Below are 19,802 nucleotides of genomic sequence, written 5' to 3'. Positions count from 1 at the left end.
AGTCACACTCTCTCAGCCTCAGGGGAAAGCAATGGTAAACCATGATAGGTTCACCTTAGGGTTGCCATGAGTTGGAAATGACTTGAAGGGACACAATAACAACAACAAATGTTTATAAAAATGGATGCAACCTTCTCCTCTGCAGACACGTTGGACTGCAACATCCATCTTTCCCAGCAACAGGACACAAGAGGATGATAGGAATTGTGATCTGACATGCCTGCAGGACACTAGGATGGGGAAGGCCACCCTAGAAGAAGTGATTGTGGTTTGCAACTCTGTTTGTTGGAGCTGTTAAGCGTCCGTCCGTCTGGCCTATAATAAATGAGGGCTAAAGTGAATCTTTTAATATTCAGTCAAGACAAATAAATGCCCAGGCTGCTGTGATTAATAAAACAGACACCCAATTATTTTTCCAGAAACAAATGCGTTTTGCCTCATGGTTGAGCTTGACTTACTGGAATTGCAATCTGGGAAATCCCAGGACTCCATATAACTCTTGACAAAGAGCGATCGGTTGCTTCTTTGAGCCAAATGGACTTTTCTCTGACTTCCTGAAAATGGCTTACTCCTGGGATTTGCAAAGCTCAGGGAGGGAAGGAGACACGGCTCTTTTGGAGGAATAGATCCAGCAGGCAAGGTTTACTGGAGTTCAAGTTTCCCTGTGTCCAAAACATATAGCTAAGGGTGCGTTCCCTTCTCAAATAACGCCGGGCAGTTGGCAAGTTATCGGGGGACCGGCTGCTAAAGAGACGCGGAGGGTGAAATTGGATTGGCAGTGATGACCTTTGCAAGTTGTCAGCTTTTCTTGTTTTAGGATCCTCACATTTGAGCATTTTATGCATCCTCTGAATTCCTTTACAACTCATTTACAGAGAGCAAGGAACTGGGCGATACAGTGAATGGCTCGACTTCATGCACACAGCCATGTGGATTGTTTTCATTGTGAAACAACACCCTGAATAAGATTCTGCCTCATGAAAGTGTCTAGGCCTTTCGTTTCGAGCAAAAGGCCACCTCTGACTCTTTCTCTTGCAGCCGGGGCTGTTTTGCCAACCTTCCTGGGGAGATCAGCTCTTCCTTGGAAGTCTCACTTAACGGCTGCGATATTTATGGCTTTCCATACCGAGCCGCAATTACCGTTCTTTAAATATTTCTCAGCCTCCTCTATTCAAGTGCCTGCCTCCGGAAAAACCAGCAAGCCCATCTTCAGTGACCTTTCCATCCAGAGATTTAGGGCTCCTAGCCATTTCCTTTGTATGTGTGTGTGTGTGTAATAATAAGTTTGCTTTGGAGTAGAAGGGGGCACACCATAGTCTTCCCCTGTAAAAGGTTTTATAGCTGGGGAAATGCCGCTTGGGAAATCAGTGGGAAACTGCATTTCCAACCCACCTCCACTTTCCCATCTGCTTTCTGAAAGCCCCCATTTCAGTACACACTGAGATGCTTCATTAATACAGGGCAGGAGAGGTATTTTGAAAAGATATCTTATCAAGGTATTGAAGTATGGGAGAGCCAGCATGATGTAATGGTTGGAGTGATGGACCTCAGGTAACCAAAGATTGTGATCACCTGGCCTTTTTCTCCCTTCATTGACTTGGAAGAGACCCCCAAAGATCATCCAATCCAACCCCATTCTGCCATGCAGGAAGACACAATCAAAGCATCCCCAACAGATGACCTCCAAAGAAGGAGCTTCCATCACTCCCTGGCAATGACTTCCACTGTCAAACAGCTCTTACCATCAGGACGTTCTTCCTAATATTTAGGTGGAATCTCTTTTCCCATTGCTTGAATCCATTGCTATGTGTCCTAGTCTCTGGAGCAGCAGAAAACAAGCTTGCTCCATCCTCAACATGACGTCCCTTCAAAAATGTAAACAGGACTATCATATCACCCCTTAAACCAGCTCTTACTACTGGGAACCTCTTCCTAATGTTGAGGTGGAATCTCTTTCCCTGTAGTTTGAATCCATGGAGTTCAATCAGAATTCTGGTCTCTAGAGCAGCAGAAAACAAGTTTGCTCCATCCTCAACATGACAGCCCTTCAAAATATTTAAAGATGACTGTCGTGTCACTCCTTAAACCAGCTCTTACCATTGGGAATCTCTTCCTAACGTTGAGGTGGAATCTCTTTCCCTGTAGTTTGAATCCAATGAGTTCAATCAGAATTGAGTCCTGTTCTCTAGAGCAGCAGAAAACAATCTTGCTCCATCCTCAACATAACATCCCTTCAAATATTAAAACTTGGTGATCATGTCACCTCTTCACCTTCTCTTCCCCACGCTAAACAGCTCCCTGAACCGCTCCTCATAGGGCTTAATGGCTTCCAGACCGTTCACCATTTTGGTTACCCTCCTCTGGACATGCTCCGGCTTGTCAGTATCCCTCTGGAACTGTGATGCCCAGCTCAACCTCTGAATAATAACAAGGCTATGTGTGGAGAAGAGATAACCGGTGAGCATTTAGAGCAAAGGGAGGGTGTTCTGGCTCCTTTCCAAAGAAGTGGGTTATTTCATTCCTTGCATCACCAGCCAGCCCCACGTGGCTCCAGGAGGCACCCGTGGGTCTGGTAGCCACAGAGACGGACATGGCTTCGATTGCTTTCTGGCGTGGGATCTGCCTGGCTTGTCTCCATCCGTGATCTTTCTCTTTTAGTCACAAAGGCCTGTCATCCCAGCGGACCTTCTTTGTCCTTGGGAATCAAGATTGCCTAGAGAGAATGAGAGCGAATGAGAGAGGATCTGTCAAAAAGGCAAACTCAGAGGCTGGGAAAGAAGGAAATAAAAATATTACTCCCTGCTCTGCTTCTGAACAAGGTGAACACAGGACGATCCATCCTTGAAGGAGGAGGTGACCTTTTCCAAATGGATTCTCTCTCCGACCGCAAACACAGCGGGAGAGGTTTGCTGGAGGTTTTTTTCTGCATTTGATTGGAAAAGATGTGTCCCTTGCATCTCCAAGGCTTGGTCTTGGTCTTCTGGTGCTCCGGATGATGGTGAGATGTTATTCCAGGCGGGGTGATCTTGCTCAAAAGCTGATGAGGTTAGTGTCTGCTAGACTATCCCTGAGCCAATATTTGGTGGGCCTTTTTGATCGGTCTTTTTGGGGGGAGAAGTGTGTAGTGGTCTATGACTCTGGAGACCAGGGTGCGGATCCTGGCTCAGCCCTATAAACCCACTGGGGCAAGGTGCTCTCTCTCAGCCTCAGAGGATGGCAATGGAAACCCCCTCTGAAGAAACTCGCCAAGAAAAACCCATGATAGCTTCACCTTAGGGTCTCCATAAGTCGGAAATGACCTGAGGGCACACAACAATAAAGGATGGGAGAACACCAATAAATACAAGGTACATAACTGGAAAAACCACCTATGAGTATTCCTTGCCTTAAAAACCCTATTAAATTCATGGGGTCACCATAAGTTGGTAGGTGACTTGAAGGCTCATAAATACATACATTGTGCTTCTGTTTTATTATGTCTTAAATGCGCTTTAACTTGTTGGGTTTCATAGTATTTTAACTTTTGTATTCATAGTTTTTAAAATCCGTCCTGAGTTTTTAGATGGCTGTATGCCACCTTGAATCCCACGCAAATTATTTTGTGTGTTGTGTCTTTTTCTAAAACAAACTAATATTCTTTGACCGCTTTCTAAAAATGCTATTTACTTCTGTGTTGTCCTTCTTGGTGCTAACTTGGGTCTTTGTTTCGTATGATACTTTGGAGTTGGAGATGCTGGCAGAGCAAGAGAGTAAGTTGAGAGATCTTCAGAAACTTTAGTGAGAAGGTCAAACCGATCATTGATTTTAAATGCTTGCAAGGGGCATGAATGAAGCTCAGCTGGCACCAAGTCTAGGAGAAGGAAAAAGGAATCCACAATTTTTGCTCAGGAGGGAATAGAATTAAGCAAAGGCACACTGAACTGGCAAAGGATGGGCAGAAAGTGATGAGGAACAGCTTCCTTTGGCTCCTTGGATCAACCATCAGCAGAAACATCAGATGCTTTCTGCTGCTTTAAGGAGAACTAGTTGACTTTTGAGAAGCTGGCAAGTGATCTTGAGAGGCACCTGGGCTGCTAAAATTGGAAAAGGTGCATCTTCGAAACCCTTTTCTGGATCCTCTACTTCTAAAACAGGAATTGTTTCTATTTAAAAGCCTTTGCTTGGAGCCTCATCACCTTCTCCCCTCCTTTGGTGAACATCTGCCTGTGTGTGGATGTTTGACTGTGTTAGGTTGGACCTCAGGATCAGAATAGAGACTCAAATTTGAGCCCAACTTATCTGGCAGCGGATAGGGCCGTTGCACATGTGTTGCCATTGCACATGGACACACATTGTGCATGGGTGTGCATTGTGCATGGATGCACAATTGCATGCTTTATGGGTTGCGTGCCTATGCACATTACTTGCGCATCGCACATGTGCATGCGCACTTGGCATTGCCAGTCATTCCCAGAGGGGTGGTGTGTAACTCCAGCTCCTCATTGTAGGATCTTCACTAAAATGTATTTAATGTGCCCCCCAGCTTTTTCTCCATATGGGACCCTGGGTGGCTAGCAGCGTAGTCTAAAGCGCACTGCTTCTAGAAAGATGTATAGTGCAAAATTATGGAAGTGATTAAATAACAAAACTATTAAAACACTAAAACAGTTGGAAACGCATTTAAAACGTCACGGGGAAAGCAAAAATATAGCACCCCCATTAAAAGGTCCCTCTGCTGCAGCCAGGTAGCAAGCAAAGGCCAGTTTAGATTAAAAAGCAGATCTTTCTTATTTTTAACCATGGTGTTATATAAGAAGGGCAGCTGGCCTAACATGCGCATGGCCACAGATGTTCATTTCATTTTTGCTTTTAAAAACATACCCATACATCCTTTGGCATAACAAAAGGGTGTTCGTTCCCGCATTGATGTACATAGAAGCAGAAACAAATCTGATTTGGTCCCTGCATTCCTGATGGTGCCATGACTCAAAGCAGTGTAAAATATCAAACTGCACATGCTCAGAGTCTCTCTCTTTTTCTTGATGGATTTCTTTCACTCTTAACATATCGGGAATATAGAAGCAGTTGTAAAGTACGGAAGGGCACTGGAGTGGGAAGGAAAGTAGGAAAATCTTTGGTTATGTGGTTCACAACTAAAGAAACATATGTGGCCAACTGGAGTAGGTTGGAGAGCCTCCTTTCCCACCATCTATGATCCAAATTCAAATCTGAGATGGGTCTCTGGGATTGTATTTTAGCAGTGTTGGAACAAAGGTGGGATAAAAACCAAACCTATCCTGGGGTTTTCTTAGCAAGATTTGTTCAGAGGAGGTTTGCCATTGCCTTCCCCTGAGGCTGAGAGAGTGTGACTTGCTCATGGTCACCCAATGGGTTTCACAGCCAAGTGGGGATTTGAAACCTGAGCTCCAGAGACACAACCCAGCACTCTCAAGCCACTATTCCATGTGCCTACAAGTCTCCTGTTGGCTTATGGTGACCCCATGAATTTCACAGGGTTTCTTAAGCAAAGAATACACAGAAGTAGTTTTGCCAGTGCCTTCCTCTGGAAGAGAACCTACAGCCCTTGGAATTGGTTGGCAGTCTCCCAACCAAGTACTAACCAAGGCTGACCCTGCTTAGCTTCCAAGAAATCAGATGGGATCTGGTGCCTTTAGGGCAGGTGTTCCCAAGCTTGGGTCCTCCAGATGTTTTGGACTTCAGCTCCCAGTATTCTTGACTGTGGGTCAAGTGGGCTGAGGCTTCTGGGAGTTGAAGTCCAAAACACCTGGAGCCACTTAGTCTACCCACAAGAGGTATGGACACAGTGAGTGATGCTGGATAGGGCTTGTGTGAGGCTCGCTTTATCTTGGGAAGGAAGGAGGAGGATTTAAACCTTGAGAGATTCCACCTCAACCTTAGGAAGAACCTCCTGATGGTTAAGAGCCTGCCTTGGGGAGTCTCCTTAGATCTAAACCTTGGTTCTCTAGGTATTTTGGACTTCACCTCCCAGAATTCCTGACCCTTGGCCAGCTTGGCTGGGACCTCTGGGAGTTGAAGTCCAAAACACCTGAAGGACCAGGGTTTGGGAACCACTGCCTTCAATGGATGGCCACCTCTTAGGATTGCTTTGGTTGTCAAAGACAGCAGGAGAAGAAGCTGAGGAATGAATGTGGTAAAATAATATTTAGGAAGGAAGGTTACGAAGGAATGAAGGTTGCTGTGTTGTTGTTGTTGTTGTTTTGATGATACTCATGAGATGGAAGGATTGGAAGATCAAGGAGGCTAGATACCAGAAGGTTTAGTACGTTGTAGAAGGCAAGAGAAAGTAGCTGAAGGTATGTGTATGTCGTAGGTAGAAAGGTAAGAGATTTTTGGATAGGAAGGAAAAGAATAGAGTGATCTTAACAGGGAAAGAAATGAAGGTACCAATCCTTCAAGGGTAATTTAGGAGTCATTCCCACTACAATTTACTACGAATTGTAAATCGGGTTATAGGACCGCCGTTCCCCCTTGAAATTGATTGTGATCCTTATTTGATCAATTTCTGTTGCGATGATAAAGTGGGGTGAAAGCAGAAAATGGTTAATACATGTACAGTAACATAGTCAAGTAAAAAATTACTCTAACAAAGATATGTTTTAGATATATGTTGACTAAAGATTATTTATGTCAATTTACTTTCTTTCCTTTCTTTTAATATTTTTTATGTATGACTGGACGATAGACGAGTGCATATAGATGTCGGTGTCTTTGCATCTGTATGTCTTTTTATGCTTAATAATAATAATAATAATAATAATAATAATAATAATACTGCATGGCAAAGGGGAGTTTGACTGGGTGCCCTTTAGGAATCTCTTCCAAGTCCTGTGATTCTCTGAGTCTGTTGCCTGGATCATGCTGAAGGTCTTGGTCATTCCTTGAAAGCAACAACCCAGAAGCACAAGGAGCCTCCTCCAGAGCCAAAGGGAAGCTTCAGCTGACTCCAAAGGGGGGAAGCAAGGAGGGGCTGGAGCATCTGGCTTGGGTCCAGCAAAAGGAGGAGAAGAGGAGAACAGAGGAGCATCTCTCTCTCTCTCTCTCTCTCTCTCTCTCTCTCTCAGCCTGGCTCCCTCCACTCACCCCCCTCTCCTTCCTCCTAGGCTCAAGTCCTCCCCAGGAGGTTACAGAGGAGGCAGCCACAAGAGTGGACTCATCTTGGACATCTCCTCCTTGACCATGACCGAGGTGGACTCCGAAGTCCTCCCTCTGCCGCCTCGCTACCGGTTCCGGGACTTACTTTTGGGGGACCAGAGCTTCCAGAACGACGACAGGTAAGGAGAGAGGGGCTCTTGGGGATGGGAAAGGAAGGGATGGAGGCAGAGGAAGAGGATGGGATGGGATGGAGAAGGGGAAGAGAAAGAGAATGGGATAGAGGAAGGGAAGGGAAGGAAGGGAAGGGAAGGGAAGGGAGAGAGTGATGCAGAGAGAGAGAAAGGAAAGAAAGAAAGAAAGGGAAGGGAAGGGAGAGAGTGGTGCAGAGAGAGAAAAGGGGAAGAAGAAAGAGAGAGGACGGGACAGAAGGGATGGGATGGAGAAAGGTAAGATAAGGGAGAGAGTGGTGCAGAAAGAGAAAAAAAGAAAGAAAGAAAGAAAGAAAGAAAGAAAAGAGAGGAAGGGAAGGGACAAAGAGAAGGGAAGGGATGGAGAAATGAGAGGGAAGGGACTCAGGGAGAGAGTGAGACAGAGAGAGAAAAGGGAAAGAAAGCAGAGTATGGAAGAAAGTAAAGAGGAAAGGAAAGGAAGGGATGGAGAAAAGGAAAGGTAAGGGATGGCGAAAGAAAGGAATGAAAGGGAAGGAGAGGGGAGGATGGCAGAAGGACCGTGGGAAAGGCACCCAGGACTCGGAAGGTGGAGAGACACGTGTTGGGGAATGGAGAAAGTGGGATCCTGACGTGCAAAAGCTGGGGGGAGCTCTCCAGGGTGCTGACCTCTGCTTTTGGCCTTGACGCGCCTTCCTCTTCCCTCTCCTTTTATGTGCTGCGCTCTCCAAAGTGCTGAAAAGGATCCTTCCCAAAGCCTGAGTCTCTCTGTCTTTAGACTCAGAGTTTGAAGCCCTTTGGGGAAAGCTGCACTGGATCCTGTCCCAGTTGTGCTTCCCAGCAGACTGTGCTTGCCTTTACGCACCGCCTGCTGAGCTGTCTATTTCCCCTGGCCCTTTATGCACTGCCCTTTCCAAGGGACCCTTCCCAAAGTGCATCCGGAAAGCCCTTCTTTGATTTTCTCTGTCATTGGATTGGATTTATAAGCTCAGCGTGGAAAGATGTGCTCCATCCTTTCCTGGTGGTGCTCTCTAAGAGTCCTGACTTCCCCATGTCGACTTTATGCACTGCCTTTTGAACAGTGTCCTATTCCTTTGCTCTTCATGCAATGTGCTCTCCAAGATGTTGAAAGAGACCCTTCCAAAGTGCACCCTGAACCCTTTCCTTGATCTTCACCCTCTTTGGATGCAGACTTTTAAGCTGAGCAGGGAAAGATGCACTTAATGCTTTTCTGGTTGCACTCTCCAGAGTCCAGGCTGCCCCATTTCACCTTTCTGCATCTTCTCTTGAGCACCTTCCTATTTCTTCCTCTTCCAAGGTGCTGAAAAGGACCATTCTTAAAGGGCGCTTAATGCCCTGAAGCCTGATTTTCCAGGTCTTGTTTGATCTCCCTTGCAGGGTTGCTGTGAGGAAAAAGTTGTAAGGACAAGGAACAGAGAGCCATGACTACAGCCTTGAATTCTGTCAGAGGAGAATCATAATATAAATGAAGTAATTTTTTTAAAAAAATCGATACAAAAGCTAGGGCTGTGTCTTTTGTTGTTTTTGTGTGCCTTCAGGTCGTTTCCAATTTATGGCAAACCCAACCATGGGGTTTTCCTGGCAAGTTTCTTCATAAGGGGTTTGCCATTGCCATCCTCTGAGGCTGAGAGAGTGTGACTTGCCCAAAGTGGGTTTCCATGGCCAAGCTGGGATTCAAACCCTGACCTCCAGAGTCATAGTCCAAGGCATGTGAGCACCAGAAAACTGGTGACTTTTGGTATTTGCATCGGGTGATGTGCTGGTGTTTTATCAAGTAGCTTGTAAGCTGTCTTGAGGAAGGGCAAGTGATCTATCAAATAAATCAAATCAAGCTAGATGAGATCTTCTCCAGACTTCCTTTCCACGGCTTCCTGTCTGATTAAATCTCTTTGTTGCCTTGGGATGAGCTCAGGAAAGTTGGCACTCTTTCATCTGTTCAATCTCCTTTTCCTTTTGCTAGCTTCAGAGGGCTTCCCTCATTCCACTCCAATGGCCTCTTGTCTCCTTTCGTCTTGCTTAGTTGGACCACTCCATCGCCAAGACCTGAACCAAGCTGCAATTCTGTTAGTGTCTAACTGCAGTGATTTCCAAACTTTAGTCCTCCAGGTGTTTTAGACTTCAGCGCCCAATAGACCCAGCTAACTTGGCCAGCAGTGAGGAATTCTGGGAGCTGAAGTGCAAAACATCTGGAGGACCAGCATTTGGGAACCACTGGTCTAATGGAAGCATCAAGTTCCCCTGTGGAAGTTGGTTGGACGTCTTAGTCCAGCAGAGAACTTTTCCATTCCATTCAAGGCTGTTGAAGTCAAGTTGCACATAGATACACACAGAGAAATTGCTTGCGTGTGCAATGTGAGAACCAGTGTGGTGTAGTGATTTCATGTAATGGTTTGAGTGTTGGACTATGACTCTGGAGACTGAAGTTCACATCCCTGTTTGGCCATGTAAACCCACTGGGTGACCCTAGGCAAGCCACACTCTCTCAACCTCAGAGGATGGTAATGGCAAAAACCCTTCTGGAGACACTTGCCAAGAAGACCCCATGATAAGCAAACCCCAAAGCAAACCATGATAGGTTTACTTTAGGGTCTTTGTAAGTCAGAAATGACCTCAGGGCACACAACGATAAATGATGGGAGACTGCCAATGAATACCAGGTGCCTTAGGGTTGCTATAAGTCAGAAATGATTTGAAAGCACACAACAACAACAGCAGCAGCAGCAGCAGCAGCAACAACAACAACCTCCATCTTGTATTAAGTTTCTCTGCAGCAGTGTGGTAGGGTCAATAGCAGCTAGGAATAGCAATAGCAGCTTCATTGATATACCTTTTCATACCGCCTAAGCGGCCTCTAAGCGGTTTACAACTGTAAGCCATGTTCCCCATTCCCAAATGGTAAATATAACTGGTAAATGTACAACTGGAGGCAAAGAAGAACTCGTGGTGCCTCGAAATTTTGCTGGCTCTCTTTCTGTACACCTTCTGGTGGAGTTAGTTTCATCTGAAAGTTACTAAATCCCAGAGAGAGAGAAAGGAACCAGAGAATTGCACACATCTGATTTTTTCCTTTCTGCTTTTAGGGTCACTCAGTTGATATCCATTTGAGACATGCATGCTTGGCCGCATATAAACAGGGAATCTTCCATTTCTCATGGTTGATGACACTTTTCGTCTCAGTGGCTGTAAACAAGGCTTTGGAGTGAGATTGTCCATGGATGTGAGAGTGTGTGTGTGTGTGTGAGAGAGAGAGAGAGAGAGAGAGAGAGAGAGAGTCAAAGACTCATTATCTTAATTTGCAAATGGTTTTGTGGAGGTTGGGGTTTGCTTTCGCCCCCTCCCCGTTTGCTATGATTTATTAAAGCGCCTGCAAAATTATAACCAAACAGGGAGCATATAACAGTTGCTTAGCTGCAAATGAGTTCCCGAAAATAAAGGAAAAGGAAAAGAGAAAAAAAAGGAGTCAAATTAAAGCAAACAGCAATAACGAAATGACTGCACTCCGGTGAAATGTGCGCTTCTCATAGTCATTAGACTCACAATAATCTGCAATGCAACACGGTGCATTGTTTTCCCCCACAGAAAAAGATATTGGGTCTCACAAGAAATAACTCAGTGTCGATCCATGGGTGGCAGCTGGATTTTGTTGCAGGGATGAAATGGAGTGTTTCGTAGGTGGAGAACTTTTCAGGTTGCTATGTCTCTCTTGCAGAGCAGAAAAGGAAGGATCTTGCAAGGAAGGTGTGGGGGAGAAAGGGCCTTGGTTTTCTCCGACCTGCCATTTTCTCTCGTCCTCCTTGGCTGTTTTGTTCCCAGTAGAGCTTCAAAACGTTGGTTGGCATTTCGCTTGGGACTTACCATTGTAGTAAATGGCCTTACATATGTGGAAAACTTGAAACTGAGTTATTTTGCTACCTCCATATTCACTTAGGGGCTGCCATGACATTGCAACATACAGGCATCCATTGTAGAGTCATTGAATCATAGAATTGGGAAGAGACCAGACACAATAAAGCGCCCTTGATCTGTCGTTTTGTGAGCCTGCTCTGTCGGGGAGCTCTGGTGCCACAACAAACTACAATTCCCAGAATGCCATAGCATTCAGCAATGGTAGTGAAAGTTGTGACAACATCATAGAGTCATAGAGTTGGAAGAGACCACAAGGGCCATCCAGTCTGACCACCTGCCATGCAGGAATTCTCTATCAAAGCATCACTGACAGATGGCCATCCAGCCTCTGTTTAAACCTGGATTATTTCTGCAGGGCAGACTCAGCCTTCCTCTCCTTCTTCTTCTCCTCATTGTCCTCCCTGTCCTTTCTTCTCTTCTCCCTTCTCTTCATTCTTTCCTCCTTTTTTCTCTTCCTTTTTTGAGAGCACACAGAAGCTAGAAGTGCTTTCCTTGCATTTCTGGCCCTCCAGCTGTGACCCACTCAGACGACACACAATAGCTGTAAATGCCTAATCTTTCCCGAAAGCTAGTCTAAGCGGAGTGTGTGTATGTGTGTAAAATAACATGCCCATTTTCTTCTCTCCCTCCCTCTCTCTCTCTTGCTGAATGCGCTCCCAGAGTGAGAAGTAGAGTTGCAACAGCTCCCAAAGCCTCTGGAGTCATGTTCACTTTGGAAAGAGCGAACGGGGCTGATGGTGATTAGCTCTGAGCATAATAATGAGAATTATTTGCCTCACTTACTATGCCAAGGTGACAGCTAAAAGTGTGGAGGGGGAGAGTTTTTATTTTCTTGGTGGCTCTCCAAGGAGGGAAGAATAAATTGGGTTGCAACCGTCATTAAACCCTTGTATTGAGCAGAGTATGAGAGAGGCAAATAGTGATTCCACTTGAAACTGTTAGATTTGGATATTGGAAGGTAGGAAGATTGGTTATTGGTGGATGTTGGGGAGGATTATTGGATCACAGGTAGTATTCAACTTGCTTGATGCTAGGACTGTTGCAAGCAATTGTGCTGCTCAAGGTAGAGTCATAAATAGCTCCCTTCCTTTTGGTCAAGATATGAAGGCCAGACTCCTGCTGGCACTTTGTGTTTGTGTTGTGTGCCTTCCAGTCACTTCTGACTTATGGCAACTCTAAGGTGACCCTATCATGGGATTTTATTGGTAAGATTTGTGCAGAGAAGGTTTGCCATTGCCTTCCCCTGAGGCTGAGAGAGTGTGACTTGTTGAAGGCCACGCAATGGGTTTCGTGGCCAAGCCTCTGGTCTCCAGAGTCATAGTCCAATGCGGCAAGCCTAGTCCAAATTGGTGCCAAACTCTCTTTCTGCTCAACTGTCTATTAAAGATGCAGGAGCCCTAAAAATTCCTCTTCTAATCTTAGATTAAACCCCAACATGGATTGAGGGATCCGGAGTGGTTTCATTGCCTCACTGACATAGGTGCCACCAAGCGCCCCTTTCTGCCATAATGCTTCCCAAAGGGAGTGTGAAGAAAGATGTATGTAACACCTCTACAATTTGGTAATGTTTTGCTTGCTTTAAAGCTTGCCAGGATTTTTTTCTCCCTATCTGGCAATCTGGAGCTTTGCCTCCTTCAGGTTGAGCTGATTCACAGATGCATTTGAATGTCAAGGCAATTTGGGTTTGCTTCTGTTCTGCGGGAGCGATTGGCCCGAACAGATAGAAGAGGGCAACGTTTCTCTCTGGTGTCAGCATGAAGAGGAAAGATGAAAAAAGCCTCTCCGCCAGGGTTGCTATTGATAGTTCCAGATGAAAGACGTATTGCAGGAAAGCACACTTGTTGGTCAGAGGAGCATCAAGGTGGATTCAAGTTTTTAAAAAGCACCTCCTGAACAGTTTCACCCCCAATGGACAATCTCAACCTCTCGGTCCATTTACTGGTATATATTTGTACAGACATGACTTGGAAAAGTTGCTTTCCTTTGCTATCACACCCCCCCCCACACACACACACACATACACACATACATACTGTGTGACCCTGGGTTGAGATGAGTAATTTCCATGTTAATCTGTGTATTGTTCTGTTGTTGAATGGCAAGGCCTCAGGGTGGGAGGATATGCAAGGAGAAATTGTGTCTGTTGAATTAGAGATCCATTGTTTGTTGGGAAAACCCCTGACCCTGCATTTGCATTTGCTGGGTCTTGATTTTAGTGCTTTTCAGGACTGGTAGCCTACAACTCCCAGGATGCTGTAGTCGTGGCAGTTAAAGTGGTGTCAAACCGCTTTAATTCTGCAGCAGGTTTCATTTGGAGAGGGAAAACATACCTGCACACTAGCCCTTTAGGAAGACAGCTGCTTCCTATCCTTCCCAGAAACAGAATAGTGATTTAAAAAACTGTACAAGTTTTGTGTATGGGAATCTTTCAGGACAGCACTTGAAGAGTTGTTTTGTTTTGTGTGTTTTAAAAGCGAGGGGCATCCATGGACTGTCTGGGCCCATTTTATTGAACTAATAAATCCCATCTTTCACTTATTTTTCAGTGATAGCCTGGCATGGCTGGGAACACAGTGATTCGGACAAAACAGTCCTACAGGTCCCTTGCCTGTGCTTTTATTGCCTTGTTTTGAGAAATCGGTGCTGGGGACCACTAGGGTCATTGTCCAGTAGCCACAAATTCGGGATTGGATTTATTTTCCCAGCGTCCGATAACGTTCTTTTGTCCCAAGGGGAAAAGATGAACATCCATGGAAAGAAGCCAAGGGACTTCTGTGTGAAGGGTTTATCGTTCCTTCTTTTCAAGCAAGGATTCTGCTGACATTTCATAACCGATGCCTTGGGGGATTTAACCCAAAAGTGGAGGAGGGGAGACTAAAGCGGGAAGGCCGATTCCTCTTCTCCCTTCCCTCTCTGATCTTTCTCAGCTGAACAGCTGAGGCATCTTTTCCTCCTATTATCCACGCTCTAGATTTTGCCGTCATGCAGCTGCGGATAAGTCTTTATTTTTCCTCCCCAATGGTTTATTCTCTTTCTTGCCTTTCCAGCGCACGCTTCTTCCAAGTTGTTTGGGGCAGCACAGATGCGCCGTGGCTAAGAATAATGAGGTCGAAGCTCAGGAAAGGGAGTAGCGGTGCACTACAACTTTCAGGTGGGGGATACTGGGATTTGAAGTCCAAAATGGATTGTTTCCAAACTGTGCTGAAGAGCAGAGGGGAAAAAAGCCAGGTGTATCTTAGAAGGTCTTGGCAAGATGTGATTCTCCCGGCCCCATTGTCATTGCACAACAACCCTGTGGAGTTGGGTAGGCTGAGACAGAGAAAGATTTGATTCCTAGAGCCGCCAAATGACTTAAGTGCACCACTGAAGTCAAAAGTGGAGACAGTGGGTATGATCTTGCACTCCAGTCCTTTTCTGTGCATTGGTTGCGTGTCAGAAAAGCCCCACTGTTGTGTGTTTCTTTTGCCGTTCTAACTGTCTCGGGGAGAGACAGCCTTCTCAAGTGGAAATTGCAGTTCCACCCAAGTAAATATAGAACTCATTAAAGATTTTTTAAAAAAATCCAAACCAAAACAACAAAACCCCAAACCCAGGCGAGTTGCGGGTGATGTTTCTTTCATTGTTTCCTTTCTTTCCGAAAGAAAAACATGAGTCAGTTCCAGCTCTCCATGCTGTGAGTGCCGGAATCAAAGCCCCCTCTTCCTTGGCATGTGTTTATTCGGCCTACGTTTCTACTTGGGGTATATACATGGTCACACAGTACACACACACACACACACACACACACACACACAACCACACCACTCTCTTCCATGCCAGCATTCTCTGAAGATGCCAGCCACAGATGCTGGTGAAACGTCAGGAATAAACTCTTCTAGAACATGACCCAAAAAAACGACAAAAATTTATGGATGCCAGCCATGAAAGCCTTTGACTTCACATTGTAAAACCCCTCCATTCAATTTTGTGCATGTTGTGTGTGTGTGTGTTGTGTGCCTTCAAGTCGTTCCTGGCAACCCTATGGTGACTTTATCATGGGATTTTCCTGGCAAGATTTGTTCAGAAGAGGTTGGCCATTACCATCCTCTAAGACTGAGAGAGAGTAATTTGCCCAAAGTTACCTAGTGGGTTTCATGGCTGAGCTTGGAATTGAACCATGGCCTCCAGAGTTATCCAATGCTCATACTACTATGCCATGCTAGCTTGATTTTGTGCACATGTAAGGCCGTTTAAGAAACTATAAGTTCCATGCGAGAGGCAGTATGCTATAGTGGTTTGATTGTTGGTCTAGGACACTGGGAGACTAGCTTTGAATCCTTGCTCAGCCATGAAAACCCACCTTGGGTAAATCACACTCTCTCAGCCTTAGAGGAAGGCAATGGCAACCCCTCTCTGAACAAATTGTGCCAGGAAACCTCCATGAGATGTTTGCCGTAGGGTCGCCAAACATCAGACACAACTTGAAGCCACACATCAGCGACAAGTCCCAAACCAGAATGCCGTCCACTGTATTTTGTTGGTTACCAATCTGAAGCTTTGGCAAAGGTTCCTTGCCAGGACCAGAGCTTCCGAAAAGCACATTGTCACCATAGTTTTCATCTTCCCTACCATCAGCATCAAAAAGAAATCAGAAAATTGGCCAATTCTGAGGCTGCGCTGATTTTCTCTCCCTCCTTCATCTTGGTATGAGGAATGATGAGAACCCCCATCAGGAGGAAGAAAGGGAACCTGGCTGTGATCAGGTGGGAAGAGAGGCTCTTACATTTTATATGATTGATGGTTTATGAATGGAATGAGCTATTGTTCCTGTAATTCTATTTAATTTCATATGAGCGAGTCACTTAAGCCTGCATTGTAGTGGCTTTTAGTTGATCGGCGGGGGTCATATATGTTCAAGTTCAGTGCAAGAGGGTTTGGAGCATAGAGCATGGAGGAATGGGTCATGTTCGGTGCAGTAGGAACCTCAGTGAACAAAGAACGCTGATTTATTTCGACCTCTCTTCCCCCCACTTTGCTGATGCAATGCCAATCCACCCAATTCTCCTTCCTGCCAACTTGGTATTTTTGGTAGAATCTTTGGCTGTTGTTTTCAGGTGGGCAAAACCTATCTCAAGGCAAAGGAGATGGGTAAGAGCTTTCAGATGCACCGAGTTTGTTTTTTTGCAAGAGATTTGAAGACATCTACATTGATAAAAGAAAAGAAAAATGGCTGGGATTCAGCCTTGGATGTACGTCTTCATGGATGGACTTATGCATGCGGGAAACAGAATTGAGCAGTTTTACAAATGTCCATGTTCATTGAGGGTCTGCTGTGTTGTTACAATGTATGGATATCCGTTTTGTGATTGGTGCCCAAGTGGCGTTATTTCTACAGTGTAAATGCACCCTGAGTGGGTTTTAAGAACATATGCCCTTCACTCTTATTTCTTTTCAAAGGCTTCTGCAATTGGCTTCTTTGATTTGGAAAGGTGGAAATGCACCACAAGGAGGCATCATTGTGCAGGCAGAGGAAATAGTTTTGCCTGATCCAACCTGGGGATACTTTTGTCCTCTGGCCGCACAACATGCACAAATCATGTTCGATGGTACTATGTGTATATCATCCCTCCAGATGCAAGAGACGCCAAGGGTCACGTAGTCTAAGCCTTTGCCAAAGCAGAGAATCCACAGTTAAAGCATCCCAACAGGTAACCATCCAACGTTTTCAGATACATAGAGGCTCAAGGTGCAGAAATCTTTTGAGCTCCTTTGAGAGGCAGCATGTTGTGCTTGTTTCAGCATTGGATTATGATTCTGTAGACCAGGGTTCGAATCCTGGCTCAGCCATGTAAACCCACTGGGTTTGGGCACGTCACACTCTCTCAGCCTCAGAGGAAAGTGATGGCAATCCCCCACCGAAGAAAAGAAACCCTGTGATAGGTTCGCCTTTGGGTCACCATAAGTCAGAAATGACTTGAAGGCACACAACAACAATAGCTCCTTTAATATTTCATCTAAACCTCAGCAAATTGACTGACATGCAAGCCTCCAGTTGCTGACTAGCTGATAAGAATTGCAACCCAGCAACATCCAGCACTGTTGTCCTCTCTTGTTTGAATGAATGAGGAGGCTGGCAGGATCAGTAATGGGAATAGCTTGGTGCTGAATCTGACAGCTGGAGAGCCGGCGGTTGTTGACCATCCTCTGGCCGCAGCAACGTCCAAATTGAAACTGACAGTAGCGACCATTTCGGAGACAGATGTCCACCTTCTCTGTAGCAGAATCGAACATATAATTACATTTCACCAAATGCCACTCTTTTGTGTTTACTCTCTTACCGGGTTTGTTCTGTTCGGTGGAGGGTGTTGTTTGGTTTTCCCAAAACAGCTGGGCTTCGTCCAAGTGATGGATGTGAGTCTCATATGGAAACTGGCGGATGAAAAATTCTTCATGTAATTACACTAGAGGAAACACAATGGACTTATTGCTTTTGCAGGATTTCAGTGCCATTGGATATTATGGGAACATTTACTTATCTCCAGGGTAGAAGTGTGTCCAAGAGTGGTAAAGGTCTTTTCAGGTCTTTATTGTTGTTCATTTATAGCCTATGTCTATAGTGTGTTTTATTCCATCTATATATCTGTTCAGAATACATATTCTATGTCTATAGTATGCTTTATTCCATCCATATATCTGCTCAGAATATATAGTTTTCTATGGCATTCGTTGCAGGTTTTTTCATGGTATATTCTACTACAGGAACATTTGCTTATCTCCAGAGTCCTTAATTTCTTATCTTTAATTCCTCATCCTTAATTTCTGGTTGCATTGCAGCCGATGTCCTTAGCCTTGTGGGCAGTTTTTCACATCGAGGCAGATCCTGTAGATCTGATCCATCTGGGTTCATGTGCGTTTGTTTTGTACTCCGATGGCTCCCTCTAAAGGTCACTAGCCTCATAGTCCTCATCTTTAGTTTTCTGCGCAAAGCAACCACATGAGAATTACGCACAGAATTAAGTCCTGAACTGTGAACTGCCTTTGGGAACCATGGGTTGCAAAGACTTTCTTGCAGGGCTTGTCTACAAACCCTGTACTCAGATTGTAGCTGCAGTGCCACTTCCACTGTGACTCCAGTAATGTCTTGGGCCTTTTCCTTCTGCCTCCTGCAAAATCCATGCCCATCCTTTCAGCCCAGTCCTTCCTTGCCAGCCTCGCTCTTCTCTTAGGAATAACCAACGGACATTAAACAAATTAAATACAATCTATGAAAATAATACTCCCTGCAGGATTTGTCCCCCCCCCCCCTAATTTTTAATAAGGACTTTTCTTGGCTTGCTGTTTTGACTGCCGCTTGGTAAAGATGGACAATTGCAGAGTCATTTTATTGTGAAGCGGAGAGAGACGATTTTGGCCGGACTTAGGAAAAAACCATTAGGCAACATACGTAAAACAGAAGACAAATCTGTTGTCTCTTCTTCAGCGGTATCTTCAGCTCTGGAAACATGCTGGATGTGAGTTTGGGACCAATTTCTTTGTTTTGATGATGAAGAAGTAGGAAATGGTTGGAACCACCTGCTTGGTGGCTTCCATGTCAGTGGAGCATCAAATCCGCTCTGGGTTTAAGCCCTAACTGCAAAGAATATACCCAAGATGTGGAACCTTCCTCTCCAAAGAGGTCCAGCACATTGGCTAACATCTTGAAAGTCCCAGCCAGAAAGCCAGAGCAGATTCACTGCTCCACAGACATGGAAACCACCAGCTTCCACAGAGTAGGAACTGCAACATGATGTTGCAGCATGCAACGAATGCTTCATGTTTGAGGTTCTGTGTATGCAGCTGGAGAATCAGTAAGAGAACCCATTCCGCTCCTGTTTCCATTTCCCTTCCAGAACGAACATGCTCATTCTTTCATTGGACTCCCCACACAAATCTCTGTGGTCTTTCCCTTGCCTAAAAAAGTCTGTCGTAAGAGGTTTTCCCATGTTGATGGCTGCTCTTTCTCTGCTATGCATGGCCAATGCTGTCTCGGTTGCATAAGCAATGGTCCTCGCAGCATGAGCCTCGGAAAGACAGGGGATGATCTAGCGCAGCTTAAGAAAATTAAAACCTGCTGGGTATGTTGGGAGGCTAATCTTTTTTTGGCAAGATGATTCACAGCGAAATGCTTGAAGGCCCGGAGCACCCATCTGCAGATGAGGTTGCCTTGGTTGCATCTTGACATAAATCGCTACCTTATAATCATCCTCTCCCAGGACCAGGAGGTTATCTTGGCATCGGAGACTGGAGTATATATACAGTCTCTCTATGATGCTCCTAAGTTATCTAACTTCAGATGTGGCTGTCTGCTGCTATATGTTTTTGTGAGATCGCTCGGACTTACTTCCGGACCCGCAGACCAATGTTGTTGTTGTTGTTGTTGTTGTTGTTGTTGTTGTTGTTCCTTCAAATACATACATTCCAAAATGTTTGCCGTTTTATACAAGGGACACCATTTTACTATGCCGTTGTATTTAACAGAGTTTGAGCATCCATGGATTTTGGTATCCATGGAGGATCCTGGAACCAAATCTCAGGGGATGCCAAGGCAGGTGGGCAGCATGCAAGAAGGCTACCAGG

The 19,802-nt window shown here is 45.2% G+C and overlaps 1 protein-coding gene across 5 annotated transcripts in view; it reads left to right on the top strand.

Moving 5' to 3' along the window:
- The window catches only part of KCNT1 (potassium sodium-activated channel subfamily T member 1), an 88,783-nt gene that overhangs the window by 8,063 nt on the left and 60,918 nt on the right, over positions 1-19,802 (top strand). For all 5 annotated transcript variants that reach the window (XR_006105058.1, XM_042479682.1, XM_042479683.1 and 2 more), the window contains exon 2: positions 7,122-7,292. Coding sequence is in view for 4 of the 5 variants with exons in the window: in XM_042479682.1 (XP_042335616.1) it covers positions 7,122-7,292 (171 nt within the window). In the remaining variant the exon portion in view is untranslated. The remainder of the gene's footprint in view (positions 1-7,121; positions 7,293-19,802) is intronic.

The sequence above is a fragment of the Sceloporus undulatus genome, chromosome 7, assembly GCF_019175285.1.
Source record: "Sceloporus undulatus isolate JIND9_A2432 ecotype Alabama chromosome 7, SceUnd_v1.1, whole genome shotgun sequence".
In the NCBI taxonomy this organism is placed as follows: domain Eukaryota; kingdom Metazoa; phylum Chordata; class Lepidosauria; order Squamata; family Phrynosomatidae; genus Sceloporus; species Sceloporus undulatus.
Note: the sequence above shows the minus strand (reverse complement) of the source record. Positions and strands in the feature narration are given on the sequence as shown.